The sequence below is a fragment of the Stegodyphus dumicola genome, chromosome X2 (genome assembly GCF_044657685.1).
Source record: "Stegodyphus dumicola isolate Sdum_Otavi_A_Nest chromosome X2, ASM4465768v1".
In the NCBI taxonomy this organism is placed as follows: domain Eukaryota; kingdom Metazoa; phylum Arthropoda; class Arachnida; order Araneae; family Eresidae; genus Stegodyphus; species Stegodyphus dumicola.
Genome location: NC_140781.1, coordinates 196,098,624 through 196,122,621, shown reverse-complemented (window position 1 = coordinate 196,122,621; position 23,998 = coordinate 196,098,624). Strand labels below are relative to the sequence as shown.

The 23,998-nt window shown below is 30.8% G+C and overlaps 1 protein-coding gene across 3 annotated transcripts in view; it reads left to right on the top strand.

Moving 5' to 3' along the window:
* The first annotated feature begins 1,516 nt into the window (after window positions 1-1,516).
* The window catches only part of LOC118198261 (3',5'-cyclic-AMP phosphodiesterase 4C-like), a 539,317-nt gene continuing 516,835 nt past the window's right edge, over window positions 1,517-23,998 (top strand). The window contains exon 1 of one of the 3 annotated variants that reach the window (XM_085809228.1): window positions 1,517-1,641. In XM_085809228.1, coding sequence (XP_085665354.1) covers window positions 1,631-1,641 — 11 coding nt within the window. In that variant the 5' untranslated portion in view covers window positions 1,517-1,630. Of the gene's footprint in view, window positions 1,642-1,829; window positions 1,981-23,998 lie in introns of those variants that run through there. The other 2 variants (XM_085809230.1, XM_085809226.1) reach the window with 2 other exon arrangements.

The following is a 23,998-nucleotide window of genomic DNA, read 5'->3' as shown; positions in this document are numbered from 1 at the left end:
TTTGAAGCAATCTACAGCAAGTTTGCCATTTCGATTTATATTTTGGAAGGGAATTAATTGCTGTTCAGAGGGCATTAAAGATCTGAATATAATGTTTAGTGAATGTTAATGATGTGATGTGATGTTTAGTGAATGTTAATGATGTGATGTGATGTTTAGTGAATGTTAATGATGTGATGTGATGTTTAGTGAATGTTAATTATGTGAATATAATGTTAAATTCAGAAGCGAATATAATGTTACAGCAATAGCTCCCAAAATCCGGCTTCGGTCAGTCAGGATTCATTGTAAATGATCAGTCGGTACGAAAGTCGATCAGTCTGAAAGTTTCAAATCCAACGAAATTTAAATTCCGCAAAATACAAATAAATTCTAAAAACAGAGTACACAGAATTATTTTTAACATACAATTGACCTTTTCTTCTTTGAAAACTTTTTTCTTTTTCAGTTAATTGCTAAAAACAGAATTTCCTTTCGTCGCAATCAGGTCAATTTAGCAATTTTTTTTGAAAAGCGTTCTTTGTGAAACTGCATAATTTCTGCTTCAAACATATTATCGTAAGCTTAATAAAACGTACTAGCTGGAAAAAAGGCGGTATGTTTCTCCTTATAAGAAATTTTCTCTTTTCCCAGACTGCTCTTGCGGTGTAATAAGTCGCAATTATTCCGGATAACAGTTGGAAGATCCATAGTTTGAATCTAGGCGAGAGCATGGCTCATTTCTTCTTCCAAAAAAATTATAGTAGCTTTACATCTTAAAAATGCCCTCATAAAAATCATCTCCGTATCCTACTCTTCCTCAGCACAGCATTTAAAATATACATTAATTTATTATTTGAATGTATATATATTTAAAAGATAGGACGCGCGTTCAATACGTTAACGATAATATGATAATTACGACTTATCCATTAATTTTTAGCTTAACAGGAAACATATTTGCTCAATTTCTCCCCAGTATATCGTAATTGAACTGACTCTTATAGAATACTTTCAATATATCAAGTTCAAAAATATGAACCTGTCTTACATAAAATTTCCTCCATTTCCTTCTGAAAAGTGTCTTAAATTATCGCAAATACCTTCTTTTATGCGACGTCGTCTTGTATTCGAGCCTATACTATATTTACTTTCTTAAATATATTTATAGTGACTTTAAGAAAAAATAAGTTTGAAGCAAATCAGATCACTCATTTTTCGAAGTGATCGAACTGCGCGCGCTTCTAGATCCTCTTGGATTGGTGGAAGCTGCTTAAGAAGAGTCTGGAAGAAAAAGGGTTAAATGAAAAGCATCCAGGAATAATCCCAACTCATTTGTTATACACATACGGACGTCAGAGAGCGGGCTTTTGTGATCGTGGACTCTAAAACAGACGTCGCGCGGAGGCCGAGCATTTAAATGCCGAGTTAATAACTCAATTCGATTACCCGTAACGACGACAATTCGTGCCGGATTGGAAGCGCAGTATAGTTTACGATGGCGTAGAAGTATCCCGGGAACAGAAAGAATAGCGGTCGTGACATCGCTTCTGTTTTTCGCGTTCCGCGGACGGCGAGAGCATGGTCTCCATTCGGATGAATCGCAGAGAGAAAAGAGTTTTTTTTAATTCCAGCGCTTCCTGCAATCGTCATGGAGGACTGGTAAGTGGCCCCAGTATTAGCATTTATGATAAAATTTGGTCCTTCTGCTTTTGACGAATCACCCGCTCCTTGGTTTCGTTTTGACCATCGATTCCGCGACATCGATTCCATAGCGGAACGAAATTTCGTTTCGCGGTAACTTTTTTTGGGGTCTTTCCTCACGGCTCCCTCTGGTGGCGTCCAAAGCGCAAGGCCCCATTGATCGTCGCGCGCTCGATCGCAGCAGCCGAATGAACATTCTCTGACTATGGCGGCCAAACTCGGCTATCCAAGGCCGCCACGGCCGCCGGCGGGTATCCCCCGCAGGAACCGCCGGCACACGCTCGCAAACGTTCTCCGGTAAGTCTAATTTTTGCCAGTTATCTCAATCGGCATTTCATTTATTCCAAATCCATTTCTGTTCTTGCATTGTAGTATGCAGTTCTTATTCACGAAAGCGCGCGAGCGGGCGCGCGCGCGCCAAAATATAATCTCTACTTAAAAGTTTCCTCCAAAATCAGTCTTGGTTTCACGATCTTTTGGCCGACTCGTCTAAGCATAAAGTACTGTGTAAATACATTTTTCCTCCGCTATTTTCCGAATGAATAAATATAAAATTTTTCTTACTTGTAGACTGTTTTGTACGTTTTCGTTGTTATTTATATGCAGTATGAGTGGAAAGTGCGGATGTGCGGTTAACCAAAATATTTTTCCATTTTCTCTAGGTCGTCAGGCAGATTGGTGAAAACTGTTGACGCGCGATCTTACTCGGAGGAGAGAAAGACTGTTAAGTAAACGAACCGCGATTTGTTTACAGGAAAAGCCGAAGCGCATTGCTCTATTTTTAACTCGGAGAAGAAATACTGCAAACATAACTAACTCGAAAACCGACGCGAATCTTGTTATATATATTGATTTGACACTCAAAATGTATGAAAACATGTTTCAAAAAACAAAATTTTAGAGTAAATAGTTTTTATATGATACTGCTCTATGTATTGGATACACGCGGTGCGTTGAGAGCGGAAACAGTATGTGTCTGCTGATGTCCCGATTTTAGCACATTTTGTTTTTCTTTTTCTAAAAAGGAATTGGATTCTCATTTCCTCTTCCTGTTTCGCAGCAAACTTTGTGCTCCATGATAACAAAACGGAGAAACAAAGAATAGTAGCACATTGTTTTGGGAGCAAACATTTCTTTCTCATTCACATTTAAGAAATCATCTGGAAATGGGGAGAAGAATACCTCATTTAATTGTGCTTCGAAGCCAAAAGCATTTTGTTTTCCCTTTGTTATAATTCAATATGATACTGCTTTTGTTTTATGAATCTGCATTTTCATTAACTTAAATCCGTGCTTTTGTATAAGATTGTATAAGATATATAAGATTATTCAACATTAAGATTAGTTTATCATCATAATTATCGCCGCTTATAATTATATTAAAATATATTACTTCAAACAGAAACCCAGTAGTTGAGACAATTTATTAACATGCATGTTTCATTTCTATATACGTAAACTACTTCTCTCTTTAATAATGACGCAGATGATGGACGTGGATGCACATATGCTAAGTTACGCAAAATATTTTGTTACGGAGGCATATAAATAACAACATAACAAAATATTTGTTACGCAAAATATTTTGTTATGTTGTTTGTTATCAAATGATCGATGCTAAACGAGAGATGCTCCCACACCAATTCACCTCTACGACAAATTTATTTGCCATAAGATATTGTACTTACATTATACTGCTATTGTACTTACATTAAATATCGTGCATTTAAAATGGATACATTTTTTTACTAGCTTCTAATTCTGTTAAGGAAAAATCTGAAATACATAGGAAATATAAGTTGTGATTGAAACAGGTGAACTGTTCGGAGGAAAAGATAAGTAAAGTAAAAAAGATGAACTAATATGGAACGCATAACGTTATTTATGGAGGTGAAATAAGGAAATATCGTAAACTTATAGATAAAAGTAATAGTACGTTGATCCTATTTAACACGTATGTTTTATTTTTATATGCGTAAACTACTTCGCTCTTAGGTAACAGATGAGGGATATGGGTACACATTTATTTATCTAAATTAACACAAAAGAATTTGTTACGGCTACGAATTGCTATTGTACTTAAGCAACATAGCGTATATTTAAAATGCATACATTTTTAAAACTAGCTTCTAATTCTGTTGAGAAAAAATTCCTGAAGTATATTGGATATATAAGTTGTGATTGAATAACTGACCTGTTCAGAGGTAAAGATAAGTAGTAAAAATAAATTAAAATGTTTATATAAAACGTATAATTTTATTTATGGAGATGAAATAATGAAATTTCATTAAGCTATAAATAAAAGTAACATACATTGATCTTATGGTTGCCCGAATTTTTATGCTTATGATATTATATGAAACAGCAACGTGTTTATACTATTCATGGAAGTGAAAAAATAATTGCTCATAATTTCTCCTCATTAGCTCTTTTAGTCAATTTAATTCATTCAAAATATAACTCCGTAAACACAGATTTCATTCAAGGTTTAATTTATATTTTTTCTAACCTAACATACTCTTTATTCTTAAATTTAGCTGTTAAGGTTTTTTAAATTTTTTTATGGATTTAAAATTAAGTTCGGGAATTTTAATGTCGTTTTTATCTCATTCCAGTACTATTATAATCACTGGCAGAAAAGGAACATTTTACCTTAGCCTTTAATGCTGAAATGAAATTTGTTGCAGCAACAAATTTCCTTTAATTACTTCCATTAATATTTAAATTATTTGCACTGCATTAATTATTTTCAGCTTTATCCATTAAACACAGTGAGGCTATTTTTTCCCGTTGTTAGTTCAACTGTTTCTGTGCTTTTGTATTTATTCATTTTCTAACTTATTATCATTTTTATTAATATTTGCTTTATCTTAATTTATGTATATAACTTATGAGTGTGTATCCATCTGTCAATATATATTTATCTGTGCAATAAAATTCCAGAACAAACAAACAAAAACAACAAGAACAACAGAAAGACTTCAACTTTTCTGATGACTTGGGTTTTGCTATTAGCATTTTGTATTATAATTTATTTATTTGTTATGTTAATACTGTTATTGTAACAAAGTTACAAATAATATTGCTATCATAACGAATTTATCGATAATTTTTCGATTGAAACGTATTTGCTTCGCGTTCTCTACTGGAGCTTTTGAGTCATTAATGAATATAATTGCGAATGAGCTTCGTTTAACTGTTTCATTGCATTATTTAAAGGATCCAGTTTTTACAAAATTAAATAGCATTTTGAAAAAATAATATTTAAGCTCTGTTTTTATAAATTAATTCTTAATGAAGGTTTTCACTGTTATGATAATATATTATTAAAGATGGCAAAGAATTAAGAAACACTCATACTTTTATTCATAAGCATTGTTTTTCTGATTATAACATTTTATATTGACACATAATAACAGTTAATTATCTAGTGATTTAAAATTATACAAAGATCTTAGCCATAAGAAATTGAAAAAATGTAATATGAAAGAGAAAATTGATTTTGTTAATTTACTTAAAGGAGACAATTAACATTGAAGAAAAGTTCGGAGACATTTTAAGCGAGAGCTATTTTTAATAGCCATTCCCCAGATAAGTGATTTATACGAATGAATAAACTTGTAACAATATTCTAACATCAAATACTTAAGAAAATATGATAAGTGATATTTATAACATCAAATACTATAAGAAAATTATACTGATCCAATTTAGTTTAGGTAACAATGCCAGTAAATGTTCATTTGAATAACTATTACCCCTTCATTGAAAGATAATACATGATAGAATTAGTGTAATGATAGAATGCTGAAGTTTTGATCGAGCACAGAAATACACAAATATCTTATTTCAAAAAGCTATGCAAAATAATTCAATGATGTATATATACATAATATATATGTATATATCCAAAACTATTTATACTAACTTTGTTATTCTTTTAAATATTTTTAATCATTTGTTGAGACTCCTACATATATGAAATGAGGCTTTTTAAATGCATTTTAAACATACTATCAGTATATAAAAATCTCTAGCTTTCATAAATATAATGTACTCATAGAGTTATATTTTACCTAATTGATGACATATTATTTTCTAATTAATTATGGAAAGATAATTTTACTTGTGTCTAGATTATTGCGTTTCATTGAAAGTGTTTGATTCCGAGTTAAAATTAATTTGTTAAGATGCTGATATAAATTTTGCAAATACATGCTTCTTTTCTTTCATACCATCTTTAGAGTATAAACTCAGTCTATTGGATTCAACACAACTGAATTAAATGCCCTTTCTTTCACATTTAAACTGAATCAGTGAATCATTTATACATATTTATACTTCATTTATTATTTACGATGTTTTTGTGTTTCTTATAATTTACTTGTAAATTGTTTTGAAACGGGGAATATAAAACCTACGAAAACATAAAAACATATTTTACAACATAATGTCATTATTTTATCAAAAACTTTCGAATAAATTTCTTTTTTGTGACCTATCCTATGACAAGACCCTGCCTATTGCTCATAAAATTCATTAGATCATTACTCTGGAAATGACTTTCCTTCTGAGGATCATGTTAAACGAGAGATGCTCCCACACCAATTCACCTTTACGACAAATTTATTTACCATAAGATATCAAGATTGCGAATACTAGTAATACTAGTAGATAAGTACATTAGCAAGTTTAATTGCTTCGCATACAAGAATGGATCTTATCAATGGCTTCAGCTTCATAGACTTAGGAAATTTAAATCTAGTTTCTTTTTATTGGGGAGGGGGCATATTATTTTGTTTCGGAAAGAGTTTCACTAAGCAATATTTCAGAACCAAGTAAAATCAACAAGTAAAAATATAAGTTTAAAATACCAGTTTTGTAAATATTTTTTTTTTCTGCTGAATTCGCAATCTGAAGCGTTGGATTAATGAAGAAGTTTCTTCCTCGAACCGCATCCCTAGTTCTAAAATTAGGTTTTTAAAAAAGGAGGAAAGGAAAAAAACTGTTCCCTTTAAAGCTCCTTTTCAGACGTTGTAAATACTGCTAATGAGACATGGGTAAGCGGCACTTCAAGATTAACATTAATTAGTACCCCTTACATAATAAAGATATTAAGCTGACAAGCGCTTGTATATTTATGATGCCAAAAAATACCCATAATTGTTGAGCTTTCAATATATTGCTTACTTTGGTCGTAAACCACGTAACGTTTCCTTGTAATGCTCTCTGTTAAAGATAAATAAATTCGAAATTGCAAATCTGACAATGGGATTAGAGAAGATTATTGCGCATTAAGTATTCCTGATCATGTGAGGCTTTTTCCTCCAAACGTAGCTACAAAATGCTCTTGCTGTGATAGATATGCAATGGACAAAGCAAGAATAGAATAATAAATTGTGGTGAAACGCATTTCTTAAGAAGTTTTAGCTTAGGAAGTTCTATCGTTGGCCGTATTTGTGACGACTAAAATTGCTGAGTCGGAGGCGGGGGGGGGGAGGAAGAAAAATAAAGCATCTAGTTTTGATTTGGCTTCCCAGCAAAAAGAAATCAGGTAAAAAAGGAAAAAGAACCAAAAAATTTCGGAAACGAATTCGAAAGGACAACAGAGAAAATGTGCGACGCGGTAATTACATTCTGAAGTACTTCTATTGAAGTAAGAGAAAATTTTTCACGATGACTAAGTCCTAAGGTAAACAGCCCTGTTTAATTTGCCATACTACAGTATTTAACATATTTGCTTAATGTCGGGGGGAAACAGTTCCACATGAAAAGACCTATTCATAACATGTACCCTTCTGCGTTATAAATTCTGTTTGGCTATTAATATATTTGCTGTTGATATTGATTATTGCAATTAAAAATGAACCTAAAATAAGAAAGAGCATTTAATGCTCTAAAATTAAATTTTAAATTAATAAATGCTCTTTAATTAACTTTTAAAATAAGAAAGAGCATTTAATGGGCTATTATTATCCACCTTTTGTAAATTCATTTATTGAAAGAGAAGGTGATTTAAAACAATCTATGTTATGTAACCGTATCAGTTATTTCCACATCTTCTAAGCGTACAGTACTTGAAACTACTTTAAAGTAGAATGCCTAATATAAAATTAAACAGCTGGAAACTAAAGGTTATAGTAAGTTTTTCATATCCATAACTGCTAGGAATAATGATCTCTGGTTACCATTATATAAATAAGTAAAAGATAATAAGCCTTACTTAAAGTAAATGCACAAAGAATGTGGATTAAATTTCCTATGAAAAAATATGACTATATCAGTATTATCGATAAAATCAATGATTCATTTTGAACGAATTATCATGCACATTAATTTCTCATTATATTAAGCTTATAGTTTCAGATAATATGAAAAGTGTATTGTGTATCAGGTAAAATTAATTTTGTAAACCTCTTAAGTACTACAGATGAAATAACTTCAGGTTAATTAGATTTTTCAATAGTATGTGCTCAACCATTTTTAAACTGAATTAATTTTTTAATGGATAATGCAAAAATAGTGTTCGTTGATGGAAAGAAGTCTGATCGGTAATGAGTTTTGTTACGAGGTTTGTTAATTCACAAATAAAGTTGAAAAAAAAAAGCTAAATTTCTCACAGATATCTCATTTGCTAAATCAATGTATTAAGAAAAAATTCTTTACATGCTATCGAATGATAATCATAAATTTTAAGACCAATACTTATATACATTTTTACATGTAATGGTAATCAGTTATTTATTCACAACAATGCATTTACTGTAGGTAATTACTTCGTTAAGTTAAATAATGGACATGAATTGATTGTAAACATTCTGTTACTGCATGTAATTCATGCATTAAGTAATACCTAACTACGCATACTAGTTTAATATATACATTTTAAAATATATAACATAACGGGATTTACTGCTTAAAAATTTATCCTGTAATTTGTTCGAAGCATCTCACGTGCTTACGTAAATTCTAATATTCAGTAATATTGAATTACGTGAATTCTAATATTCAGTAATATTGAATTACGTAAATTCTAATATTCAGTAATATTGAATTACGTAATTCAGTAATATTGAATTACGTAAATTCTAATATTCAGTAATAATGAAAATATGATTCATGTACTAAATTTTCATAACAAGAACTGAATTAGTCCTGAGCTTATTATTTTACCAGAAGAGTTAAAATAAATGTAGTTATCTCTTACTAAATGTTTTATGATATCGAATATCGATATGAGTGTCATGGAATCCGAACGCTTGAGTATAAAATACTCTGTGCGACATTTGTAGCTTACGCTTGCAAATGTTTAAAGAAATTCGGAATAGAATTAAAACTGAACATAAATAAAAAAATCTTTGACAAATATCTGAAACTTGTGAATAATATATTATTAAACCTGCACAACATACTCTCTTCATTTCCTAGTGCGCGCAACATTTAGCAGCTTTCTTTCGTTTTTATACTATTAAAATGAATAGACGAAGAAAATGAAAAGTAATAGTACGCTAAAAGTGCGAATCTGGAAACACACACACACACACACACACACACACACACACAAAAAAAAAAAAAAAAAAAAAAAAAAAAAACATTAAAATTACATTCCAGAATTCTCTTTTTATTCATAAGGTTATGGTAATTCTTTTCAAAAATAACATTTTTGCGAGACACTTTTTTTTTCATCATTTCATTTTAAAATAGCATCTTACTCTGAAAAGGAAAGGAAAAAGCACTTCTTGAAATAAACATGAATACTGACTGTGAAAAGGAGTAAAGAAACCCTAGAAGCGAAAGAAACTCAAGTTGAACTAAACTACATCTCAATTTTGTAGTTGTATTTCTTTGTTTCTATAGATGCATTGCAGATGTGTTAGTTACTTGAATGGTAAATACATTGATGAATAGTTTGGTATTTTGAGATTGCGTTTTTGTTATGAAAAGTTGAAATTTTTCCGACTCTTTTTTTTACACTTAAACTGGTTTTTGGATGATTTAATTATTTTTTCCTGAAATTTGAGTAAAGTGTGCAGTTATCTTTTCAGTTCTATGAAGATCATTTTGTTGAGTGGCCTATGCAGCGGTTATTTTCAGGTCGATTGTTTATGGGACTGAAATTCAAGTTTATCATATTTCTTTTTGTTAATTATTTGAAAGTTGTTTCCGTAAATCATTTAAAATTTAAATATTAATCACAAGCTGTTATTATATTAATCAGTATCTTTTTGTGTTCAAAAGAATACATTTAAAATTAAATGTTTCAGTTTTTTACCAGAATTTCTGTTCCACCAGCGGCGGAGCAATAAATCCACTGAACACTGGTGGTTTGATCTGAGCTTGACTCAAGACGAACGAGATGGTTAATTTGGATTTATGGTGGTGTTCTCCATGTGTAACATGGATACAAGCCAATTTCTCTTAGAAATTCATCTAAGAAGGCATTCGGTCTCCTAGGAGATAGCCTTCGAGTACTTTTACGCTATTGAATAAACCCAAACAAGATTTTTTGTGTAGACATATTTACCCACAAATTTGAACTGTGAAGATCATTTGATAAAATATTAATTTTGAAACAATAAAGTACTCATTTGACATGTATTATTTTCATTGAAATTTTTTAAAAAGTTAAAATTTCATTTTTCATCCAACATATCATATTTGATTTGTTTAATTGCAGATGAAACAAGCTCTTTGAAGTTACCCTATTTGATATTATGCAAAATATATGTTTAATGTCATAGAAAACTTTATTTATTTCTTTAATAATTATTCAGAAAGGTAGTTTGTGGAAGTTCTTTGTTATAAATGTGATCATAAATAATTATTTTTTAAAATTTAAGTTTAGGTAACATTACTGTTAAAATTTTTAATAATCGTTTGTTGAAAATATTAAACATTAAACACAAAAATTAATTTTTTTCTAAGTACACAGGATTTTTGATGCATGCCTTAATAGGCCTTAAGATATAGCATTTAATGCAGCTATGGATAAGAACTAGATAAATAGCATTTTAATTTATGTAACAGCTTTAGTTACCCTTTTGACAGACGTTGTTCATGGAAGTTTACATTGTTGCGTTTTTCCTATTCTTCTGACACCAGTTGTTACGTTTTTCTCTTCCTTCACGTTCGTACGGGGTTCGTGGTTCGTGTGGATTTGAAGTGAAAAACGACGACACTTGATGAAGTATCGAAAAACACTTTATTTGCCAGTATTGTCAGGACAACTCCAATAACCCTTTTTACAGTCGTCGAAAATCTACTATAAACAGGCTGACACGATCAGCGACACAGACTTCAGGCTATCACGGTGGAGACAGCTTCCTGCAAAGCAGCCGACTCTGCTTTCCGGAGTACAGCTCCCGACTCTGCTTGGTCGTTCTCGGAACTCCGAGACTTTCCACGCTACAACTCGCGATGCACTCGACGACACACGAGCACAGCTCCTGACTCTTCGGTTCAGTCTTTCCCGGAGCTCAACATTCTGGGCTAAACCAGTAAGAATTCGTTCCTGAAGGTTCTCCAACCGTTCATGGTATATCGCCAATTTAGTCGCCAAATGTCGCCAAATGGGGCAACCCTGCCCTCCTTTGCCATTTTATGGCAACCCTGCCCTCTTTTGACATTTTATGGCAACCCTAAAACTGCTTTGAGGGGAAGCCATCTTACCGCGCCTGTACATTTCGTAACAATATGAACTGTGATTTCTGTTCGACCTTTTGCATTATATTATATCATTACTTTGCAAAGCATGGGTCATTCATTCGCAATATGCCTGCGATATTTAAAAGAAATATTTTCAGCTTGCGATACACAAGAGCGATAACTAGGAAAACATAACCTCTTAAGAAAACACATGCGTAAATCAGGGAACTCGAGCTGAAATATAACTGTAACTCTTAATTTGTAGACTACAGTTCTTAATTTGTTTAAGTGTTCAAATCTTAGCTGATTACTTTCAAGCTACATTTATATATAACCATAATTAGCTCTTAGAATTTTAGCTTAATTTTGTTTCAGCTATTGAATCACTTCTGGTTGATAAAACATTCCACAAAATGAGAAGTGGAGTGTTGCTAAACGAATTTAATGGATATATAGAGGTGCATAAAATACTGTTACAAAATCCTTCACTAACTAAGAAATGCTTCACGTTACCATTTCTTTTGCTTAAGTTTCGGAATTTTTTAAATGCATATTTAGTTGAAATACAAACAGTAGATCCTCATTTTTAATAAAAATTATCCTATTTCCATCGATTTCATTTTTAAGCTTGGTACATTTAATATATATATCAAAAAAATTTCTTTCTATCGAGATCACGGTTACAAAAGTTTAAAACATCAGAATTTTAGGTATTTACGTATTAGCGCAACCACTTTGGCGGCTTTTTACAGAAATAGAGGCTACGCGGGGAGTTATTGGATTGCAACTTACAATGGATATGGTTACCTAAAGAGCTCTTGTGAGCATGGTTGCCGGAGTTTGGCGACTTCTGCTAAGGTGGTTGCAAAAGAACTGAATTTTATAGCAGTAAAATGTTTTTCATAGCACTAAATGTTAGTCCTGCAATTAATTAAAATTCCCATGGAATTTAATAATAGTATTCACAATAATTTTTAGTTTATTTCAGTTCATTAATATTTAAAATTTAGAACAGAAATGAGCACACTTTACTTATCTAGTGTAAATCAAAGTATCAAATGTCGGATATTTTATTGCAATAATCTGCGTGAAATTACATATTTGAGCGAATTTTCAAAGCTGTTTACATTTTAGAGGTTTAATAAGTAAATAGGATTAAAGCTTTTGTCTCCTAAACAGATATAAATCTAAACGAGATGAGGAGAAAAGAATGTAACTTTGAAATTACAGCAACGACTTGGAGAAATCTTTGAGCTGGAATGTTAACGGACGTAGTCAATTTTCCCTTTTGGCAGCATTATCGCAAATTCAGTTCTGCTTACGGTTTCAGTAATATTTTGTGAAAAGCGCCCAAGATTACGGAATAAGAAGAGTGGATTATTTTTTGTAATATTGATTACTATAAAGTGATTTATCGAATGCTATGATGCTAGGATATTTTAAAAAATTCTCTCATCTCAATCAAATGCTCCATTTTAAACTTTTAAATGGAAATCATAATTACAGTAAACGAAAAACAAATTCGCGAGAAATTATCTAGCGTAAAAATTTAGGTTAACAATATTCTCAAAGTCCTAACATAAGTAGCCAAAATTATCCAAGTTAGCTAGGTACAATTATTTTGTAAAGAAGATTTAATATGCCCAATGAATGCCTAAACTTCTTTATAAATTAATCAACAAATACGTTTTTTATTGGTCTTTAAAACTCATATTAATAAAGCCGGTCACCTATTGTTTGACTAAAAACGATAATACGGATGTCTTATATATTTCAACTTGTTATTAAACATAAACATCGATAATGCTCATAAGAAATACTTACCTATTCCAATCTCTTGAATGAAATTATTTTCTCAGACATTTTTCTAAGAAAAAAAATTATAAGAATTTTAAGATATCATATTTATCATCTTAGTTTAATAAGGATAGCTATTCATCACTGTCAAGGTGCTCAGATTATCCTCAAATTTATGAATTCTTCAAGGCTCCACACTAACTAGCAGAGGTCTCTCTTCCTCAAATGAAATCTATCCATTGATTTTTATTTTCTACCTTCTGTCCTGAATTTAATTTTGAAAGCCTACATTGTAGTTTTCTTCATTTCCGATCTGTTAATACTGAAGACGTTTCTCTGAAATTTAAGCTGTCTGGAAACACAACATTTGAAACAAATAACGAATTTTTTCAAAATGTAAAATTCTCTGCATTTTAATCTTTTATTCCTTTCAATTTTTTGAATTAATACGGAAATAACTGTAATTTCTAGGAAATTTACTTGATAGTATTTTGAAAATATCAACATCAATATTCGTATTCATTCAGAAACCCTTTTTGTTAAATTAAAAGTATATTTCTCCTATTAAGAAAACAATTTAAAAAAAAACTGCCTTTAAAAATATTTGCCATTTCAAGCTTACATTTCAACCATTTGCTTAAGGACTTCTACTTAATTTCCTGAAATTTATCAAAATCTCTGTCTAACAGGAAACCAAATGCCTCAGTAACTTCATTTACAATGTTATTCTCGGTAACTGATACACATTTCGGTAAGCTACAACGAGGTAACTATTATGCAGTTCTTTCACTAAAAACTATCATCGGCACTCTAACCTTTGAGATTACGTTTCAATTCCACTTTTGTTGCTCAAAAAATGATATAGGGTTCTACTCCTTCTAAACTTAAAGTCATCAATCCTTAATAAGACTGACAAGTGAGTTATCACTTCATCTGCATAATAGAGTCAATTTCTTTTATTACGAAAAACTTAAAATTAACAACGGCACAGTTTCTGTGTACCAATAAAACTCCACCGCTTGTGGGTATTAGATAACAGAAAGCTGAATTCATAAATTAAAATGATTCATTGCAAGAAACTACAAGACAAATGGCTTAACTAAACGTTGGCTCAAATTTGAAGTGTGCGATTTAATTTTGGCTAGCAAAATGGCAAATGCCGGCTAATTAACGTTGCAAAGCTGCACAAGAGAAAAGTACACCTGCAAACGTCGCTGCAAAAGCTTTCAAGTAGTCTCCCTTAAATATCCTTAACACATTTACATCCTCATGAGAGAGCTGACAAAAAGGAGACGTGATAGTACAAAACCACATCATGGGTGAATTAACATTAAGTATTGTCTACAATGTTTCATTATTATACATAATGCATTTTGTTTTTGCGGTTTTCATAGATTTTGTTTTCTAATCAGTTCTATGAATTTCAGCAAGCTTTTGCCTCAGACAGACTGCTGAAAACTATTTTTAAAAAACGGAAACAAAACATAATATATTGCTCATCAGTTGTTGTAACATGCAGACATTATTTCATACAGCACTATGATTTGTTAAACTCACAAATGTTTAAAATAATCGTTGAATACGGAATCGAGTTGCACATATTCTCAAATGTGCTCTTCATTGACTACATTATCTTTTCTCTAACTTCTTACCGGGAACTCTAAGTAGATCTCAAGGCTAAACGTGATTCCTAATTATCTAGTAACTAAACGTCTTTAAATCTCGAATATCAGTCAGAGGAACCTCACCTTAGATTGATCTAGTTTTATAGGTGGTGTGGTGTGGTGTATTTAATTACGGCAAAGCACACTAGGGCTATCTGCCAAAGGGGAGGGATGCCTTTCGTGGAGGACTTTCTAAGGGAAACTGGCTCGTATACACGTTACACATGGGGAAAACCACGAAAACACCCATGCAGCCAGCCCGTTCGCGGGATTCGAACCTCGGACCGAACTACCAGTGTTCAGCGACTTTACCGCTCGGCCGCTGGTGGGCCTGATCTAGTTTTATAAGTAAACGGTTTAAATGTACCTCATCGAATGATAAAAGGTAGAATCTTTCTTAAATAGTGTAAGATTTTAGTGCCTTTTTTCTTGAAAAGCAAAAACAAGTTGTATTATCCATCTAAAATTTTTAATATTATTTAATTTAAATAATGGCATAGTTTTTTTTTTTTTTTTACCAAAATACCATTAGAAGTGGTACTATTCTCGATCCTCATGTTTTCAAAAAGAAGGATATTGTCACCAAATGTTGTTTTGCCATGCATATTTTTTAAAGAAATAACACAGCGAATGTAAAGAAAAATGTATGGCAACATTTAACACTGTATCGGGAGTTTTAAAGATATGCTGTTTTAAATATTTTGTTATTTTACTGTTGAATTTTATGTGGCGTAACTTGTGTATGATGTTTAATATATAAAGACAAAAGTAGTACTAAAAAAACAAAAAAAAAGTTGTGTAAGTCATTTTAGTAAGAAAAGTTAACATATATATGATAAAATCAGAAAATGCTGGAAAAATTAATGGCAATACTTAATACTTTATCGAGAATTCTAAAAATTTGTTGCTTTAAAAAATTTTATTGTTTTGCTGTTGAATTTTGTGTGGCGTAAGTGAGAAGAATTTTATGTTAAATAATAAAGTTAAAAAGACAAAAAAAAAGTTGTGTAAGTCATTTTACTAAGAAAAGCTAACATAGATATGATAAAATCAGAAAATGCTGGAAAAATTGATGATTCTTTACCGATAATTCTAAAAATTTGTTGCTTTAATAAATTTTATTGTTTTGCTGTTGAATTTTGTGTGGCGTAAGTGAGAAGAATGCTATGCTAAATAATAAAGTTAAAAAGACAAAAAAGTTGTGTAAGTCATTTTACTAAGAAAAGTTAACATAGATATGATAAAATCAGAAAATCCTGGAAAAATTAATGGCAATACTTAATACTTTATCGAGAATTCTAAAAATTTGTTGCTTTAAAAAAATGTAAGTTTTTGCTGTTGAATTCTGTGTGGCGTAAGGGAGAAAAATGCTGCGTTAAATAATCAAGTTAAAAAGACAAAAGAAGTTGTTTTAATAGGAATAAGTCCAAGAGCAGAATTGTAAACTAAAGCTCAGCGAGAGCATAAAAACTTTGACAAACCTGCTGATGCGACTTTAAAATCCGAATTTCAGATTTTTTTTTTTCACTAAGGGCAACAAAAAGAATGACTATGTATGGTGATGAACAAAATTAGGGAATAAAGTGTATATGTAGCACTTAGGGTTTGTAAAGGTCATGTTGTATACAGGGTGTTCCAAAATATGGCTATAGATTTTGTTTCTTTAACTATTAAATCTATAATCTTCACTCGACACACACACATAAGCACAAAAAAAGGAGGAAAGAGATCAGTATCTCTAATTTTACTGGGCCGACTGCTGTAACTTGCTTTTTTCATGTCTCGAAAGCGCGACTTAAGGATATACATTGGAGTTATATATAGCAAACTGCTCTAACATAAGCAATTTGGCTCAAAATTGAACTTTTTCTGAAACAATATCCTTTTTTTTCCGTATTTTAATTCTACGACTTATATTATGCCAAAGCGCTAAATTTTTATAAAAATCGTACGAGCAGTTTTTAAAAAATTGGCTCTCAAAATGTTAGCTTCTCAATATTAATTGAATTTGTTATGTATTTATTATTATCTCTTTTTTTTTTATTATTAAAAACTTACTTGATTCATTCTTTCCCAGTTCGAAACTTAGGTTTAATCGAAATAAAATTCTCGGATTTTCTTTTCTGATTTATTTATAAAATTTGTAATTAGTAATTTTTATAAATATTTAAAAAAATGTTTAAATTATAGCGTATAAAATTTATGCCATCACCTTAAAGTAGATGTATTTTCAGCCATACCTACAAAAAATTATTAGAGTTTTTTTATTCAAAACTTCCCGTTTCCCGAGACATACGTAAATTTATATATTAGTGCGATTTGAAATTTGGCATATTTCTTATAAGCGATATTAACGCCAAATGGTGTTTAAACACGTTGTTAAAATTATTTGAAAAAATGAACGATACTCTTTTTTTCCCCCACTCGTGCACAATGAAAGAGAAAGGAAAATAGTTTATCATAAATTAAGAATCTCGCCAAGTGAGTTATTCTCAGCACGGATTGAAAAAAGTGCGCCAAGATAAATTTTTCGGCCAAGATAAGTTTCTCGGTAAATTTCTCAGCAAATTTTACAAAACTGAGTACGTAGGCATAATTTGAATTGTAGAACCGAAATATGGAAAACAAAATCGGTATGTCATTTCGGAAAATGTCTGAATTTGTGTCAAATACCTATGTTAGTACAATGTTATATATAACACTAATATATATTCTAAGACGCGCTATCAAGACATAAAAAGCGCAAATTAAATTTCGTCAATCAGCTCAGTAGAACAAGAGATACAAAACTGTCCCCCCCCATCTCTTTTTTTTCTGTGCAGAGTGTACGTCTAGTCAAAAACTTCTCCAAATAAATGAAAATTTTAATCGAGAATTTTTTAATAGGAGTATGTGTGTATTTTAAAATACAAAATTCAGTGTAATTCATTATAACTGGCATTTTTTATGATAGCTTTTTTACGTGAGCCCCGTAGAGCAAAATATCCAGTTAATAAAATTGTTATTACACTTTCATAGGGCTAAATATAAATTGTTCCATAATTTTTACGTACAAAATTCACGTTTAGATCACTTCTCAACCCCACAGCTTATCACCTTGCAGTACTGAATATATTCCCTTCAGATTTTAAAAGAAGCTACATAGTAAAAGTTGCTTATCTAGGCAATCAATGGTTCCTTGTTAGGTAATACAGCACTCGTTATTAATTTTGTAGTTGGTTCATGAGTGTATTAATTACGAATACCTGCTCAAATTTCTTATGTAATGTCATAAAATGTCTTGCATTTAACTTTTGAAAGCATAATTAACATTTTATTAATTCAAATTCGTTCTCCATCAGACCACAGGCTAATTAAATTTATGAATTTAGGAAGAATATTTACGCATTAGATTAAAATTTAACAAACATTCTCTATGCGTAAAAAGCAAATTTAAAGTTAATTTAAATGAAATATAATGCAAACAAATAAATGATTACTTATTGTTGCGAACTAATCTACAATATCATTTAAATTCTGAGAGCATATGTAAATCAAGTGCAAGTATCAAAATCCTTAAAAAACTTTGAATTTAAATGGTATTGCTAATTTAATTCACTTAATTAAACCATTGTATTTAAACAGATAACTTACTCATACGCATTAAATTATATATTTTACTCTATGCTGAAGTTATTTTCACAAAATTCTCTACCTTATTCTGAGAAATTATGAAATTTCAAACTAGAGCTATGGGTTTAGGGTTAACCATTTAAGAAATTTTTAATTGTGGAATATTTTAAATCATCTCGTCAGTAAAACGGCAGAAAAAAAGTGTGCGTGTGTGGGTGGAGCGACACTTCTATATCTTTAGTTGGGTGTAGTTAATAAATTCAGCTTGAGTCTTTCATGCCTCGAAAGCGCTATTATAGGTATATATTAGATTTATAAATGGCATTGTTTCTGACATATAATGTATAACATAAAATAGTGATTGTTCTAAAATTAAATGACGATTTTCGTTTAGTTTTTATATTCTCCGCTTCAAATAATGCCTGAATACTAAATTTTGTGAAAGTCGTACGAGTAGTCGCATTTACTTGCATTTGGTGGTTCGCGTTAATTTTCAACTTGGCGCTAAAAATATTTTCTTTGGCAAAATTCTAATTTACGTCAAACCTGTTTTTTTTAATACTTCTGTGAATGAGCTTGTGAAATACTTTCATGAATGTTGGCAAATTAAAGCTCCGTTTATTATTCTGCATTTTAATGAAAATATCTTATTTTTAAAAAAGTACTACATTTTTTCAAACGGCACAAAAGAGCGGAAAAAAACTATTTACGAAAAAATTTCTATTTAGAATCACTTGATATAATAAATGTGCTGACTTTAAATTTAATATGTAATGAAAGCGTGTCAGCAGAGAATACTCGTAGTAGAAAATAATCATAAGTAATATTATTTTAAATGAATGTTTTTAATAAAGTGCGAATAGCTATAAGAATTCATCGAACATTTTGTCTCAAATTTATGTTTGGAATTTTTCTGAGATAATAGTTTCCAATACCGCTTTTATTTAAATAATATTATTTAAAATTCTGAGAAGCCATATTATATATAGATATATCAAAACCGACAGGGATTATATGCATATCTCGCTGTAATCATATTTAAGGGGAAAAAAAAAACTCTGAAAGTGACCAGTGCTTCATACTAAATAATTAAAAATAATTATTTTGCAATCAGAAAACTTCAGATTACAGTCCACGCGTCAAAGAAGGATTAGCCTTTAATAAAAATTTTAAATACTAAATCTATAAAACATTCTATAAATGTTTTGTTATTGTTCTTGAAAAAATGTTTTCTCATACTAAGTCATAAACTAAGTCAGTTTCTGAACATTTGCTGAACAAAATTAAAATTCATGGGGTGGGGGGAGGGAAAAAACACCGATATTTTTTCATTTCTTTTTTAAGGATAAAATGATACAAAGAAAAGAACATCAAAATATTAAAAAAAGGAATATTACTGTTTAAACGGAACTGCAGGAATTTGTATGGAGAGAGGTACGCGGCTTTTATACTGTAACAAAATGCTGTCACTGCCATTCGAACTTTATTTGGAATGTATAGCGTATACAATAAGTAAGGTTAGGAATACTGTAACCGATGTATATAGATTTTTACATAGAGTATTTATTAGAAATAATTACATAAGCCATTTGAAACTTATTTTATTTATCCTGCCTGAGGTAAAATATAACACTTGTTGCAAAATATCATTAAAGAAGTGCAGATAAAATAACTTTTTAAATTATTCACTTTTGTACACAGATTGGTAACGAAAGTTTATAGTATAGAAGGTAAGTAAAAGATCTTATTCATCTTCGAGTGATCTCTACATGCTTTCGTGTTTTTGAACTCTTGTGTTTTGGCTAATGTTATGTTTTTTTAAACTAAATGCAAACAACAACGCAGCGGTAATAACTTTACGAACTTCACTGCGAATCACATTCTCTAACTATACCCATGGATGTCAAAAATCATCTGGAAATCTGAGTTATCGTGTTTGAAAAGTGATTATAAATATTAATATAAAATTCAAAGATTTGACATGGGGATTTTCTGACATGTTTCATTTGATGCAAAAAATAGTGCGTATACAAGCTTTTAATTAAGCGTGATGTGAGTCGCAGAAACTCGAGCATCATGATTAGTCTAATGATTACTTTATTTACTAGGTAGGGGAGGTCGTATATGACCTGCGGTTTTGTATTATTTTTAGAAAATATTAAGCACATTTAACACATTTTATCTTACAATAAAATTAACAGTAAATCTTGTGTATATATATATTGTGCATTTGTAAAGTATCTGTAAAAAGTATGTAAGGGATTTTCTTCTTCCTTACCTATGCTTACAAGGTGTAATTGAAAGCACGTCCGGCTACCAGTCGGGAAGGTTCGGAGTTCGAATTCAGGCCAGAGTACTGCTGATTTCTTCTGTTTCCTGTGGCCTAATACTTTCCTATTTCCTATATCTAGTGACTTTCCTATTTCAGCTTAGCAGAGACTGAGTGGATAAGATTACTGCGCGCTGTTCATTCAGCTGAGTTCGAAGATTTTCGAGTAGGCTTGCTGCGTGAGCGTCTTTGTGATGTATAACTTGAATACGAGAGAGTAGCCCTTAGAAAGTCCTTGATAAAGGCATCTCGGTTCTTAGGTGAGAGCTTTCGCTTTATCCACCATAATAGTGTAAAGAATTTCCAAAAGGTATAATTTCATTTACGGGTACATTTTTCCCAATAGTACCACATCAGTAAAAATTTTCAACATAGTAGTAAATGGTAAATTTCCAAACGCAAACTGGAACAATTTTTATTTGATCCAGAAAAACTGCCATGTGAGAAAATATAGTCAAAATTTGAGGCAATTGGAAAATGAAGAATAACAAGTAAATTGTTTTTCTCCGAAGTTTCTAAATTAAAAAATGGCTGAAGTTATTAAAGATACAGCTTTCAGAGATATTCTTTCATGGTACAGATCATTGCAATGATGGCGTAAACTGAAAAACTGCGTTTCTGTTAATTTCAGTTTTGTAGAACGTAACGTAATCTTCAGCTGTATGAAATCATAATTCATCTAATTGAAAAGAGGAATAATAATAATAATAACGGTGATGATGATGATAATAATAATAATAATAATAATAATAATAATAATAATAATAATAACGGTAATAATAATAATAATAATAATAATAATAATAATAATAATAATAATAATAATAATAATAATAATAATAATAACGGTAATAATAATAATAATAATAACGGTAATAATAATAATAATAATAACGGTAATAATAATAATAATAATAATAATAATAATAGTAACAACAGTAACAAACCTTGTTCAATTTAATTGCTCTATTGAGCAATTCTAGCAGTTTCAACTTTTCGCAGAAGTAGTAAAATCTTCATTTGTAATCTATCATCAGCTACCTAGAAATTATTAGCTGTACCAAAATGATACTCTTTAAGGTAAATTTTACACTTGGAAATAAAAGAAATCTCACTGAGTGAAGTCACGACTGAATGGAGGATGGAGAACCATTATGATACTTTTTAGCTACAAATTCTCTCACAGGCAATGCTTTACTACCTGGTGATTGCGATCGTGAAAAATCCCCGCGTTGTCTACATGCAACAGTTTTCCTCAGACTCTCGTATATGTATAGATACATGTACTAGATACATAGATCTAAATTTTTGAGTAGAAGGACGTCTTTATAAACTCTAGTTCCTTCATCTTCAGACTTTTTATGAAAGCTCTGCATCATCTGAAAACTTGAAGTTAAAACAGCATCTCTTAAAAAATCTTTAACGTTTCAGAACCAGATGTTTCGAGGTTCCCTTAATATTTAGTACATATATATTGAATAATGGTGCTCCACATTCCTCTGCAATTTCTCTTGGAAAAAGATGCAAAACTTGGGCTTCGTTTACTAACATACAGACTATCGAAACTAGTCCTGTGAAAATTTGCAAGTATAACTCTGATTTTTGTTGTTTGACTTCTAAATTAATACAGACTGTTACAAATGTTACTAACATTCAACTGAGGAAGGTACTGTATACTTGAGTTCTCTCTTCATCTCTATTTTCCTGTCTTGGCCTTTCTGCGCTTAGAAAACGAAATTTCCGTTAGTTTTGTGACAGACTGTACGTATTTTAACTACAGATGCATAAAAGTATTTTGTAAATGGAAAAGTATTAGATAGTAAGGTAATAAACAAAACGTGATATCAAAATATATTTTATAAGTATAATTAATAATTCTGGAGGACATTTTAAATATAACTTATTCGTGTTATGCGTGAAAATGGGACAACGCAATGCACCTAGCCAGTTCGTCAAGAGTATAATGTGGATTGAACTTCCACTGTTTTGCTGTCTTATCTACTTAGGCATACAAGCCACAGATTGAAAAAAAAAAAGCTTTAAAAAAATCTGAAAGGGTTTTTCAGATTTTAAACGGTTGCACAAAGGGATTTGTTAAGGTTTTTTACGCTCTCTCTGAAGTCACAGCTATTAGTATGCTTTCGCATTCACTCCTGCTGACCCACCTTTTTTATATTTTAGCTCCATTATTAAACAATATTTTCTTCGCACTTATGAGAAGCATACATAAATTTTTAAAAAATGCATAGCAGCATACGCGTAAAATTGACGATGCAGTGTAAACTGTTGGTATATATTTATATATTTTTTTCAGTCCTTTCTCAGTTTATCATATCAACATTAAGTTTTCTTAATAAGACGGGTAACAAAAATTTTTTATATCTTAACTTTATTTATTAAATTTCACGTTCTGCACACTTACGCCATATAAAATTCAATTCAACAACAAAATCACAAAATATTTAAAAACAGTATAGCTTTAGAATTACCGATACAGTGGAGGCTAACCAGCTAGATCCAGCAAGCGTAATTTCATTAAAATATTGAAGATTTCTAATTAAATTACTCGAGAACCTTTTAGATTAAATTTATAAGTATCTTAGACTTTGCTGAATGGAAGCCCGCTGGGGCGTGTAAGATAGAAGCATTTTATTTCAGGCTGCGATAGCACATTGCTTTCATAGAGCTGAGTTTCTTAATTAAAATTAAAAGATAAATATCTTAAATTTTTCCCAATGGCAACAGTCTCCTGCGCTGGAGATAAAAATTTTTTATTTTAAACAATGTTGGCACTTATCGTTGAGTTTGTTAATAAAAAAAATCATAAAAGTTTTACAAAATAAGAAAAAAAAATAATAAAAAAAATTCGAAATTTAAAATTAAGGCTTTCAGGTTCACATGTTCGAGTGGAGGACTACGTTTTTCAAAATTAGGTGGGTCTAGGTACCGTCGTTTTTTCACTATGCGAGCAGCATGCATACATTCAGACTCTTTATTATTTAATTTCTTTAAAAGTAATACAGGGCGATAATATTTTGTGCCAACAATTTGAAAAGTGATTCGCCGTATATCGTGAACCGACGTAAAATCCCATTTCGAGAGTCCATCTAATTTAGACTAAAAAAAGGGGAGCGGCTTTCAGTCTAAAGCAATGTTCACTGTGCAGTCATTATAAAAAGCATCATGAGAAAATCTGACATTTTGTGTTAATTTTAATACATAGTGTAAAGTAGTCCTGCGTTTGAATTATTTCTTTTGATTAACCCTT